This window comes from Phoca vitulina, unplaced genomic scaffold (assembly GCF_004348235.1).
Source record: "Phoca vitulina isolate PV1807 unplaced genomic scaffold, GSC_HSeal_1.0 scaffold9, whole genome shotgun sequence".
NCBI classification, from domain to species: Eukaryota; Metazoa; Chordata; class Mammalia; order Carnivora; family Phocidae; genus Phoca; species Phoca vitulina.
The window spans coordinates 21,960,183-21,972,994 of record NW_022589712.1 but is presented as its reverse complement, the minus strand read 5'-3'; the positions used below and the strand labels follow the sequence as shown (position 1 = coordinate 21,972,994).

The 12,812-nt window shown below is 42.1% G+C and overlaps 2 protein-coding genes across 3 annotated transcripts in view; one reads left to right on the top strand and one right to left on the bottom strand.

The window, feature by feature from the left end:
• Positions 1-9,418, top strand: part of PEX3 (peroxisomal biogenesis factor 3) — a 55,042-nt gene extending 45,624 nt beyond the window's left edge. The window contains exon 13 of the transcript XR_004299974.1: positions 9,133-9,418. The gene's annotated coding sequence lies outside the window, so the exon portion shown is untranslated. The remainder of the gene's footprint in view (positions 1-9,132) is intronic.
• The window catches only part of FUCA2 (alpha-L-fucosidase 2), a 21,238-nt gene extending 8,935 nt beyond the window's left edge, over positions 1-12,303 (bottom strand). The window contains exons 1-5 of one of the 2 annotated variants that reach the window (XM_032407756.1): positions 11,795-12,303; positions 8,550-8,737; positions 4,285-4,624; positions 2,732-2,942; positions 2,303-2,493 (exon numbers count right to left, since the gene is read on the bottom strand). In XM_032407756.1, the coding sequence (XP_032263647.1) occupies positions 2,303-2,493; positions 2,732-2,942; positions 4,285-4,624; positions 8,550-8,737; positions 11,795-12,018 (1,154 nt within the window). In that variant the 5' untranslated portion in view covers positions 12,019-12,303. Of the gene's footprint in view, positions 1-2,302; positions 2,494-2,731; positions 2,943-4,284; positions 4,625-8,549; positions 8,738-11,344; positions 11,599-11,794 lie in introns of those variants that run through there. The other variant, XM_032407757.1, reaches the window with a different exon arrangement.
• Positions 12,304-12,812: the final 509 nt, after the last annotated feature.

Genomic DNA, 12,812 nt, shown 5'->3' with positions numbered 1-12,812 from the left:
GGAAGGAAGGAAGGAAGGAAGGAAGGAAGGAAGGAAGGAAGGAAGGAGAAAGAAAAAAGAAAAAAGAAAGAAAGAAAAAAAGAGAAAGAGAAAGAAAAAGAAAAGAAAAGGAGGGAGGGAGAGAGAGAGGGAGGGAGGGAGAGAGAAAGATTTAACATGTTTTACTATAAAAGAAAGGAGAGGGCGCCTGGGTGGCTCAGATGTTAAGCCTCTGCCTTCGGCTCGGGTCGTGATCCCAGGGTCCTGGGATTGAGCCCTGCATCGGGCTCCCTGCTCCGCGGGAGGCCTGCTTCTTCCTCTCCCACTCCCACTGCTTGTGTTCCTGCTCTCGCTGTGTCTCTCTCTGTCAAATAAATAAAATCTTTAAAAAAAAAAAAAAAAAAAAAGAAAGGAGAGAAATGGAGAGGTGCCTGGAAATCTAAGGGTTAAAAGAGCTTTTTTTAAGATGTAAGAAATAACACATTTGTGTGCTGATAGGAAAGGATCTAATAAAGAGGGGAAATTGAAGATGAGGAGCAAAAGGAGAGAACTTCTAGAATAATATCCTTGAGTGGCTAATTTTGGTTGGGATCCGGGACACCAGGAAATATGTGTGTGAGTGTGTGTGTGTCTATATCTGTGTATTTCAGTCACATGTAGCTACCCATGGGCAGGCATGGAATAAGTAGAGCTAAATTTAACCAAAGTTGAGGTTTTAATCGAAGTCAAGTGAGTACAACAGAGAGAAAAAGAGTATGCAATGGAGTGATGAGCCACAGAATCTGACCGGGATAAGGAAGAGGGCTGAGGGACAGAGAAAAAGTGACAGAGTCACAGATGGTATCCTCAGTGGATTATAGATCCCTCCAGAAGCCCAAGTGTTGTGTGGAGTGAGCTCAAATATAAAAGGTGGTAGGACACAGGAGAATGCTTCAAACTGAGATCATGGAAGAGATGCAATTATTGGTAATGCAGGACCTAAGGCATGACCCAAAAAGGGGGTAGCAAAGGTACAGTGGACAAGAACCCTAGAACAGAGAGTCCAGAAACTGAGGGGCCAGCAAATTAAAAGAAATGTGAATATAGATAATTCAAATCAGTAAGAACTGATGTTAAGAGTAGTTCTGGGGACAGTGACAGTGAGCCAGGGCTGAAATCTTGAAGGACTGTAAGGGAGTCTACAGATGACTGCAGCAAGCTGGGGCAGCATGCATGGTATAGGAGAGAGCTTCTACTGGGGGGCGGGGAGGGCGGGCCACATGGGGTTGATGAAGTCAGTAGGAGCCAGACAAGGAGCTTCACAGGCCTTGTTAAATATTTTGGCTTTTATTTTTATTTATTGAAATAAAATTTAATGGAATAATGGTTAATACTTGTGAAATCGTGATCAGACCCCCTTGTAGTCAAATATATGCCCAGACACAAATTCCAAAACCAGATTTAAACTAGTCTCTGTAAAATGAAGGATTGGTACTGAGTTCTCACTATGGCTTCTCCCAGACATTCTAAAATTCTACAATTAGTTGCTTCTGTCTACATTGTTTTACTTTATTTTCTTCAGTGAGCTGACAATTAGTTTTAAGTCATAAGTCAAATAGGATCAAAGAAGAACATTTAGTCTAATCTTTGGTTTATACTTGATCAGGCTATATTCACCTGGTGACAACAAAAGGTGAATTTTTAGAGCTTCACTGATACTACTCTTATTTATATATTTTAAGACCCCACATCAGAAACCATCAAATTTGCAAAGTGTAGTTCAGATACTCATTGGCACATGGAAGTTCAGACATAAGCCTGAAGCAAGGCTTTTAAAGAAGATTCTAGTTAAAAGAAAAATTAGCAAGTTAAAATAATTTTAAAGAAACTGTAGGTTTAGATTTATTAGAATAATATGAACAAATTTTTCTCAATTAAAATAACGCTGTTATTTGGGCTGATTTTCAATATTTTTTCTGCCCTTTGACACCTCTTTCTTGCTAATTTCATAAGATGGAGCAGCTGCAAAAATTACAATTAAATGACTAAACAGAAGTATTCCTTTTGGATTAACCCCTCAACATCTTTCATTTTTCTGAATGGCCAGTAGAGCGATTTTTCACTAAAATTTGCCCACTATTAGGAAGTTTCTACAGATGATTTAAGCTCGATTTGATAAACAGTAAGTGTTCAAAAACATGCTGACTTCTAAAGTTTGGAAAGTGCTTTGTCTAAATAGGCATGCATCCAATTTCCTTTTTTATCCTACTTTTCTCTTTATACCTCTGAGAAATTTTAGATGCCTTCCTCCATCAAACAGTACTTGGTAACAAGAAGAACTTACCACACATTTGGGGTAACATCATCACTCTGGGACCTCCAAGGGTGGGTTTCGTAAATGGCTTCTCCATTGACTTTTAGCCAGGTCCCCATTTGCCTCAATCGCTCCTCAAAAATTGCAGGAATGGTGCCATCATGTGTGGGCCCAATATTCATCAAAAGATTTCCTCCACATGAAACTGTTTCTACAAGTTGCTAAAAAGTTAAGAATAAATAATCTTAGGTAGATGAAACAATTCCAATGTGAATGTGTTAACAATATGTTGTTATTTGTGTGCTTACACCTGCATGTAATCACCATCCAGAAGAACACAGAAAATAGAATAATAATAAAATACAGGCCACTGAGCTATACAAACTATAAAAAAATAATTCTCACACACCCACACAATTAAGAATATTACCTTAACAGTCACCAGACATTTTACTGTACCTTCACTAGTTCTTCGATTGTAAGATAGTCATTAATTCCAGCATCTCTCCTGTAGCCCCAGGAAAACTTGTCTATCGTCATGCAATTCTCCCATTTATGAGGCAAAAGATGTCCTGGGTTGTACCGATCACTGCAGGTGTAATAGCCACCATGCTTACAAATAGTACCACAGCCCCACCGGTCATTGGTCACAACTGTGTCCTGAACTGGGCTGAAACAGAATTTTTTAAATAAAACATAAAATATTTTACATGAAAGGAAATGTCACTAAAAAGAAGTCTAACTGAAATCCACTCCTGAAAAATCATCATAGCATAACATAATGCAAAGCCCATGGTTTTGAAGTCAAATAGACCTGGGCTGGTTGCAATCCTGGCTGTCGCTTTCTAAGCTCCCTACCCGGAGTAAGTGACCTAACGCCTGAAGAATCAATTTCCTCATCTGTTATTAGAACAGAAATAATTTATGTAAAACACCTAGCCCAGTAACCAGCACAGAGAGCACTTATAAGACTATCATACTATTATCTGAAGCTCCTTCTCCCACATATTATGATAGCCAGAATTGAATTTCCACTCAAAAACATTCTTCTCACCTATGACTGAATAATCTCCTACATATATTCTAGCCATCCTCTTACAGTTGTGCCTGATGTCGAAAAATCTCTGGCAAGTGGACTGTTGCCATCATGGAATTTACAGTGGCATGAAACAGACCCCACGACATTATCGTCGGAGCAGGTGTGAAGCTCCTGCACCTCCCCACTTAGAAGAGACAGTTTGCTTTACAAACTGAAGTGGATGGTTCCCAGTCTTTCGTCTTGGAAGAAGTACCTGGAGAAACTGCTGCTTTAAGTAGCCAAGAGCTCTCCAGAATATTCTTATGCACACCCCAAGTGTGTCCAGGGAACACACAGAGAACACTCTCTGACTTCAGAACACAATATCGAGTATTTTCTAGTTACAAATATAAATTTGGTCCACATGGTTTAAGCCTAACAGAGGAGCTCAGCCAGAACTCCCTGTTCTAATGGGGCAGTCTGGAACATGCTAGAAAGCTACATGTAAAGAACAGGAAGTGGTGAGAATGCTGATGAAGGAGAAGAGGAGGCAGACAAGGGTGACAGTGACCGAGCAGCAAAGATTATCAAAGGGTCAGAAGATAAAAAGAAGGAACCAGAGGAACTGAAAAGCACATAATCACAAACAGTGAGGAATTGTCTCAGAATAGGAGATGAAAAGGGGGACCCACAAAATTAATGTCTTCAAAGTTCTTGATTCTGTGATTTTATCTTTTTTTAGTGATTCCAAATTTTTAATGATTTTAGTGATTTCAAAATCAGACTATTGAGTTGTATTTGTAACTCCTGATTTGTAACTCTTGCTTATTGATTACTCTGAGTAAAAACTGATATATCTAATGGGCATCATTTACAATGATTTCCTCCTACCCCACATCACAGAGGAGCCTAAAAGGGAATATTTCACAAAGCAAACAGTACACGTGTATGAGGAACATTTAGGGTCATGACAGCAATCTAATAGCATACGCACCTTTTGTTATACAGCCAGGCTAAGAAGGCTGTGCTGTTCCAGTAGTAATCAGGGGCTTGTCCGTCACCATCCGACCACAGGATCTCCGGCTGGTACTTGTTCACTAACTCATAGAGTTCCGGCAGCATCTTAGAAACTGGAAACTGTTGCTGTTGGAATGACCTGGACTTATCCTCAAGGAAGAGTGGATGAAACCATTCAAAAAGAGAATGGTACAGTCCAAATCGCAGGTCAGTCCTGTTCCTAATGGCTACCTCAAGTTCCTTGACAAGGTCCCTCTTCGGCCCCTCATCTACAGCATTCCAGTTCCATGAATACTTTGAGCCCCACAAGGTAAAGCCTGCACAATTATATTGAGTCTTTGTAAGAATATGAATTTGTTTTAGCAAATTTCCACCTCTATAAATGCCAAAACAAACGAGATAGTACATGTGACATATAAAAACTTCTACAACAACAGTTTTATGGCATGTTTTTTCATAGCACGTATTCTACTTTTATACAAGCAACAAATGAGAATTTCAACAAGGTGGAACCAAGGGGGTTTTTTTTTAGTAACTTTCTGGGTACCCCCTTAAGGTCTGTGTAGTCTGATCGATCTCCTATATTTTTCCTCTTAGAATAGAAGCTCCTTGAGGGATAGCATCATGCCTGCAGGATTCCCTGCTGTATCCTCAGCCCAACTGTTAGCAGAGGGTCTAACACAAAATCAGCAATCAACACAGATCACAGCTAAGATGGGGACATCTTCCACATCTACCATACTAAACACTGACTGCTACTACTTATAATGAAGATCCTGAAATGCACTCCTGCAAGATTCTTACTTGTCTCCTAAACCAAAGATTAAAGTATGTTCCCTGGTTGGGGATGATTTTATGTAGTGTGAATCTTAGAACACCGGCGATCCATATCTAATAGTACATCTTTAGCTTTATCGTTCATCCTTTATCACCAGAAGGGGAAAAGATACTCTTCCCCAGTAGTTCTGTACTTGAAAATATTCCCACCATTTGTAATCTCATCCTTCTCTAAAGTCATAAACTTAGATGTTGCTCTTTAAACTACCTGAAATTATCTACCAGTTAAATGGGTAAGAAAAATAATCTGTCTGCCATTGAATAAGCACTTTGAAATAATTCATATTTTAAAAGGAATTTGCATTTAGATTGTTCTATATAAAAATAATAGAAATGCTATATAAACTGAAATAATATAAAAGCCTCAAAAATTTTAGTTAGTGCCTAGGAACGTAAGTACATTGTTACTATCCCACTGAAATCTAAACAAATCTTTGAGAATAGACATACATAAGGCACTCAGTATTTACTCTTGTGAATTAGGACAAGTCTAAGATGGACAAGAAGCGTTTAAAACAGCTCACTCTTGTTCCAAAGGCATTTGTGGTAAGCTTCAAAGCCGTGTCAATATTTAAAGTCCTATTCAAAATGTTTGAAGTAGGGGGTCTAGTCAGTAGAGCGTGCAACTCTTGATCTCAAGGTTGTGGGTTTGGGCCCCATGTTCGGTTGTAGAGATTACTTAAAAATAAGAAAAAATAGTTTTAAAAAAAAGTTTCAAGTTGACAGGCTGTTGCCAGACAGTACAAAAACCACGTGGGTCTTCACCACCACCTTAAAGGCTCAGAGATCTTCCTGCCTACCAAGCTCAGGGGGCTTTTTTCCATAAAGCAATGAAAATGGGAGTCCTATAAAGTTTACAAATGTGGGCTTCATTATCTCTCCTCACTGTATAATTAAAAGTTATTTTGTTTTGCTTTTAAATAAGCTCACTATGTAATACTTTGTGCCATACAGCTTAAAGAGTTCCTAGACGTCAGGAAATCAACATGTTCAAGCAAATACACTTTCTAAATATCTACCTCAGTAGGAGAAACATCTATAGGAGAAAGTCGTTAAGCCACCAGAATGTAGCCAAAGGGAAAAGTATTCTAAGATAATTACAGATTTTTGGTTTTGATCCTTCCCTCCTATTCCCCTCCCCACCTCTGGAGAAAGCACTGAGGCAAAATTTCTTATACCAGGCAAAGATGGTCATGCAAAGGAAACTGTCAAATGAATTATCATGTGGTTGGGATAGTAAACAATTTGTTGACGCTTCCTTGATCTTCTGGATACTAGAACAGTAATGGGTGGAAACTATCCTGTTAATGTAGGACCCCTGTGATGGATAATTTTATGTGTCAACTTCACTGGGCCACAGGGTGCTCAGGTATTTGATTAAATATTATTCTGAGTGTGTCCATAGGGGTATTTCTGCATGAGATTAACATTTTTTTTTATTATTATTATGTTATGTTAATCACCATGCTTTACAACATTAGTTTTTGATGTAGTATTCCATGATTCATTGTTTGCGTATAACACCCAGTGCTCCATGCAGAACGTGCCCTCTTTAATACCCGTCACCTGGCTAACCCATCCCCCCAACCCCCTCCCCTCTAGAACCCTCAGTTTGTTTTTCAGAGTCCATAGTCTCTCATGGTTCGTCTCCCCCTCCCATTCCCCCCCTTCATTCTTCCCCTCCTGCTATCTTCTTTTTTTTTTAAACATATAATGTATTATTTGTTTCAGAGGTATAGGTCTGTGATTCAACAGTCTTACACAATTCACTGTGCTCACCATAGCATATACCCTCCCCAATGTCTATCACCCAGCCACCCTATCCCTCCCACCCCCCACCACCCCAGCAACCTTCAGTTTGTTTCCTGAGATTAAGAATTCCTCATATCAGTGAGGTCATATGATACATGTCTTTCTCTGATTGACTTATTTTGCTCAGCATAATACCCTCCAGTTCCATCCACATCGTTGCAAATGGCAAGATTTCATTCCTTTTGATGACTGCATAATATTCCATTGTATATATATATACCACATCTTCTTTATCTATTCATCTGTCAATGGACATCTTGGCTCTTTCCACAGTTTGGCTATCGTGGACATGGCTGCTATAAACATCAGGGTGCACGTACCCTTTCGGATCCCTACATTTGTATCTTTGGGGTAAATACCCAGTAGTGCAATTGGTGGATCATATGGTAGCTCTATTTTCAAACTTTTTGAGGAACCTCCATACTGTTTTCCAGAGTGGCTGCACCAGCTTGCATTCCCACAGGGATGAGATGCGGAGAAAGAGATTAACATTTAAATAGGTAGACTGAGTAAAGCAGATAGCTCTCTCCAGCGTGGGTGTGCCTCAGCCAATCTGTTAAAGACCTAAACAGAATAAAAGGCTGAGTAAGAACTCTGCCTGTCTGAGCTCACACCTTCTGCCTTTGGACTCAGACTTGGACAAGAACCTAAATCATCATCCACACTCCTGGTTCTCAGGCCATTGGCCTCAGACTGGAACTGTACGGCCAGCTCTCCTGGATCTGGATTTCTCAGCTCCGTAACTGCATGACCCAGTGTTTTATAATAAATCTCTTTATATATCATACTTCCACTTGGTTCTGCTTCTCTGGAGAACCTTGACGAATACAACCACCATGTTTCCTTTTAGATATGCTTCCACCAACTCTGACATTTGTGGGCCCCATTACAGTCCCATCGTCTTTGTCCTTCTAGGTGATCTGTGTCACTTTCATTACTAGCAAACCGTCCACCATTGGGCTATCTAAGAGTTGGCCAAAGGTGCAGCAAGGTGTGTGGATAATGACACAAGACTACAGCAGCATAATCCCCATGGTGATGGAGCCTTCCCAGAATGTATTACAGAAGTGCAATGAAAGCAAAGAGGGCGGGGCGCCTGGGTGGCTCAGTCGGTTAAGCATCAGACCCTTGGTTTCAGCTCAGGTCATGATCTCAGGGCTGGGCACAGAGTCTGCTTCAGATTCTCTGTCTCTGCCCTCCCCCCACTCAAGCTTGTAAGCGCACGCGCTCTCACTCTCTCTCTCTCTCTCCCTCAAATAGGTGAATAAATAAAACCTAAAAAAAAAAAAGGAAAGAAAAGAGGGCAATTCTAATTATAAACTTGGAGCTGCAACCCACATCTCACTTCAAATAGCTTTGAATGAAATCTTGGAAATATTGTTAAATATGCACATAACAAAATGTGATCATTTTTCATTTTTTTTCGTTTTTGGATGGAATATGTGGTCCCTTAAATTACAGGCAAATGTCAGTAGCCACTAACTGGTGTTCCTAAGAGAAAACTGATTTCATGTGTTTTAGTTTCTTCTTCCAAAAGAACTACTTTACATTTCATAACTATTGTCAGTGTTTGCAAAAGTTGCACTTACTTACCTTCATGATGTTTGGAAGTTAAGACAATGTATTTGGCACCAGAAGCCTGAAAAATATCTGTCCAGTGGCTCGCATTAAAAAACTTTGCTGTAAATAGTGGTCCAAAATCTTCATATTTGAAATTAGGAGGGTAATTATTTTTCATAAATTCCACATACGTCGGTATCTTTTTCTCTCGCCAATACCACCTAAGGGAGGAAGAGACACAACACATAAACGGCATACACATAAACATTTGAAATAATTGCCCCAGCTCCCCTTACTAATTCTCCCTTACTCAAATATTACCCAAATTCTTTCTCACTTCCCCATTAGTTTGACTTTGCCTTAAAGAAAGCTTAATGGAAACTTCCCTCGCTCTCCATCTATCCCTCTGAACATTCTAGACAACCCAGCTACCTTTTTGCTCTTAATTCTTCATTTTTAAATCACAATATGTAGTATGTATCTTTACACAGTCTTTAAAAGGAAGATCACATGCCTAAAACAACATGCATCTTTTACATTCACTAGCAAAGAACAAATGGGGTAGTTGGCAACAGTAAAATTAAAATGATACTGTTATTTTAATATATTGACTCAGCCTTTAAGGATTACTTGTTGTGCATCCATTCTGAGCAAGGCCTTCCTGCCTTTGGACAAGGTTGTGTGAAGCAATGCCTGGCTGCCATGATGTGACCATGAAGGGACAAGTCAACAGGCTGAGGATGACAGAAATAGGTTAGTTCTTTGATTTCATCAATGAGAAAACTGTCTCTACATTTCTTATGTTGAGTAACAAACCCTTATTATTACATCATTTACTTAGGTTTTCTGTACCTTGAAGTGAAAGTATCCTAACTGATCCATGATGCATTTTTGCGTTTTAAACTGAACTACAGGGGCCCCTGGGTGGCTCAGTTGTTAAGCGTCTGCCTTCGGCTCAGGTCATGATCCCAGGGTCCTGGGATCGAGCCCCACATCAGGCTCCTTGCTTGGCAGGGAGCCTGCTTCTCCCTCTCCCCTCTGCCTGCTGCTTCCCCTGCTTGTGCTCTCTCTCTGTCAAATAAATAAATAAAATATTTAAAATAAATAAATAACAAACAAACAAACTGAACTACAAAAGACAAACTGGGACAGTCAGAAGGTTGAACAAGGATGAGGGATTTCTTTTTCTCCCAACACAGTTTAATTTGAATCTACATTCTCTATTATAGTCTAGAGTTACTTTTCAAATTCCATACTAATAGAGATGAAAAGAGGCACTTACTATAAAGAACCCATCATTTATATCTGGGTTTGAATTGCTATTAAGGACATCACATATACTCATCTCCACTGCTGACTGTTCTGAGTTAAATTGGGGTAGGGAGCAGAGGTTCAGAGGAGACACAGAGGGAGACCATAGATAATTAAAGAATCTTCTACAGGGTTGGGATGCCTGGGTGGCTCAGTCGGTTGGGTGTCCAGCTTTTGGTTTTGGCATGGGTCATGATCTCAGGGTTGATCAGGTCATGATCTGAGCCCTGTGTAGGGCTCCACACTCAGCGCAAAGTCCCTTTCCCTCTGCGTACCCCCCCAACTTGCATGCACGCACTCTCTCTCAAATAAATACATAAATAGAATCTTTAAAAACAAATCTTCTACAGGGTTAATGCACCTCCAGACCATCAGAAATATATTCTAGTTAGTTTTGTATGATCAGTATCTTTATTCTCCTAGGTCAAAACAAACAACCCTTTGTTTATTTGTAGAAAATGAAAAGTTAACCATTGCCAAGAATAATATAACTCAAAACTAGGTATTTTTGGCATAGCAATAGTCTCAATTAACATCGAATCCTCTTCTAGCACCAAATGTATATTTACCTAATATTCCTGGTTGAACAAAATGATAACGTATAATTTATTACATCCTAACATTAGGGGAAGAAAATCTGTTAGTTTATGTACCTGGCTAATCTGAAACATTTCAAAAATATACTCAAAATGCCTTACAGCACAAAACTTGCAAACGAAGATTTATAACATCCTGAAGTAAATATGTCTGGTAATAGACCGTATGGGAAAAAAGAGTCCCTTGTTTTACAAGTTGATTTCAAAAGAGTGTATGAATAGTGCCCCATAGCTTACACATTCTTTTACATCAGTTGGCCTAACTTAATAAAAATGGTTACTGTTTACAGAAAGTCAATGTATTTGTAGAAAGTGGTACAATGAATACCATGTAATGTTAATATAATATATATAGTTTATACTCTGTTGTATTTACTATATATTGTAGATACTAAATTTGATGCATATTATGTATATAGTATAAAATAGAGTTAAATATTCCTTTATTTTCTTATTTTACACAGGAATACATTATATATGTGTGTACATTATATATATACATTTGGTAACATTTCTATCTTGAAGAACTTAATACCTGAAGTATTTAATCCGGAAAGGTAGGTGAAACAGTTCAAAGTTATAACAGATTACATGCACATTTTTACGTAGATCTCAATAAAGTCTCAAGAGCAATATTTGTGCAGCACTTTTCATATAATAATTAGGGAGTCTTTTTAAGATAACATTCTAGAACTTTTTTTTTTTTTTAAGTAGGCTCCCGGCCCAGCGCAGAGCCCAACAGGGGCTTGAACTCAGCACCTGAGATCAAGACCCCCGCTGAGATCAAGCGTCAGAGGCTTAATCGACTGGGCCACCCAGGCTCCCCTCTAGAACCTTTTTTTAATTCCTAGAGCCACACACGGTTAACATTTTAACATTAAAGAGCCAATGCATGTCCAAATGAACAGAAGTTTCACATACTCGTAACTTATGTCTTAACCATACTTGATGGCAGAACAGCGATGGACAACCGTTTAGGCCGAAGCCTCGCGGGTCCTCGGACGACCCCCACACCACTGGAATCATTTCTGCCGCCTTAGTCACGCGGTGGTTACAGTGTGGTAACTCCAGCTTGACACGTGCAACCAGCAAGAGGCTGAGAAGCCGGGGCTGCACGAAGCGCCCGCCGACGCCGGCAGTCCCGCGGAAGAGAAACGCAATGGTCCCCCGAGCACCTGCGCGGTGCCTTATGCACTTAACACCCGGAAGTGCTGAACGCCGCTGAAACCGCGGGGGGCGAAGCCGCCAGGGGCCCAACAAACCCGCCGCGACCGTGGGCTGGGCGGTGGCGGCAGGCCTGGGGCGGGGGGTGGGGGGGCCGGGGGGGGCGGGGGAGGCGGAGTCGGAGCCGACGGCGGGGGGCGCGCTCACCAGAACCATTCGCTCCCGAAACTGGGCACGGAGAACACCCCCCAGTGGATGAAGATGCCGAACTTGGCCCGGTCGAACCAGGCCGGCAGCGGGCGGGCGTCCAGGGACTCCCAGGTGGCGTCGAAGCGCGGCGCGGGGGGCGCGGTGCTGGGTGCGGGCGGCGGCAGCGGCAGGAGCAGCAGCGGGAGCGCCAGCCCGAGCGCCGGGAGCGCCTGGGGCCGCATGTCCGCGCGCCGCTCTCGGTCCCGCCGGCGGCCTCCCTGCGCGCGTCCTTCCGCGTCTGCCGATGAGTAAGCTCGGCGCTGTCACCTGACCGCGCTGTCCGGACAAAGGAGCCCTCCCCGCTGCCGTTCCGGGCGCTCCAGCCCAGGGACCCCCGGAGCGCTGCAAAACCAGTGAGGCCGGTAGTGGTCCCAGCCCGCCCTGAGGCTGCTTAGCGTAGAGCTCCCGGTCTGTCCGCCTCGTGCGGAAGAAAGAGTGAAGTTCAGGGACCTGTGGGAGCGCGTATTTGCTGGAGCAGCACGACCCTTAGAAACTCCCCGGGAGGGGCGCCTGGGTGGCTCAGTCGTTAAGCGTCTGCCTTCGGCCCAGGTCATGATCCCGGAGTCCTGGGATCGAGCCCCGCATCGGGCTCCCTGCTCCGCGGGAAGCCTGCTTCTCCCTCTCCCACTCCCCCTGCTTGTGTTCCGGCTCTCGCTAACTCTCTCTCTGTCAAATAAATAAATAAAATCTTTAAAAAAGAGAGAGAAAAGAAAAAAAAAAGAAACTGCGGGGGAGTGCAATGTGACCCACCGGGCCGGGTGGAGCCCTGGACCCAGAGGCCAAGGCAGAAGGAACCTCGAGCCGGTCATCCAGTCCCTTGCAGGTCCAGCGCACCAAAACAACCCAGATCATTCTTGGCCTCTGTATCCACCTCCACCACCGCTCGCCCACCAAGCTTCTGGATGTGTTAGAACCGTGGCGGTCAACCTGGAGTCTGTGTCAGGTGAAATCCCAACAGTCTCCAGTTCAGGTTGGG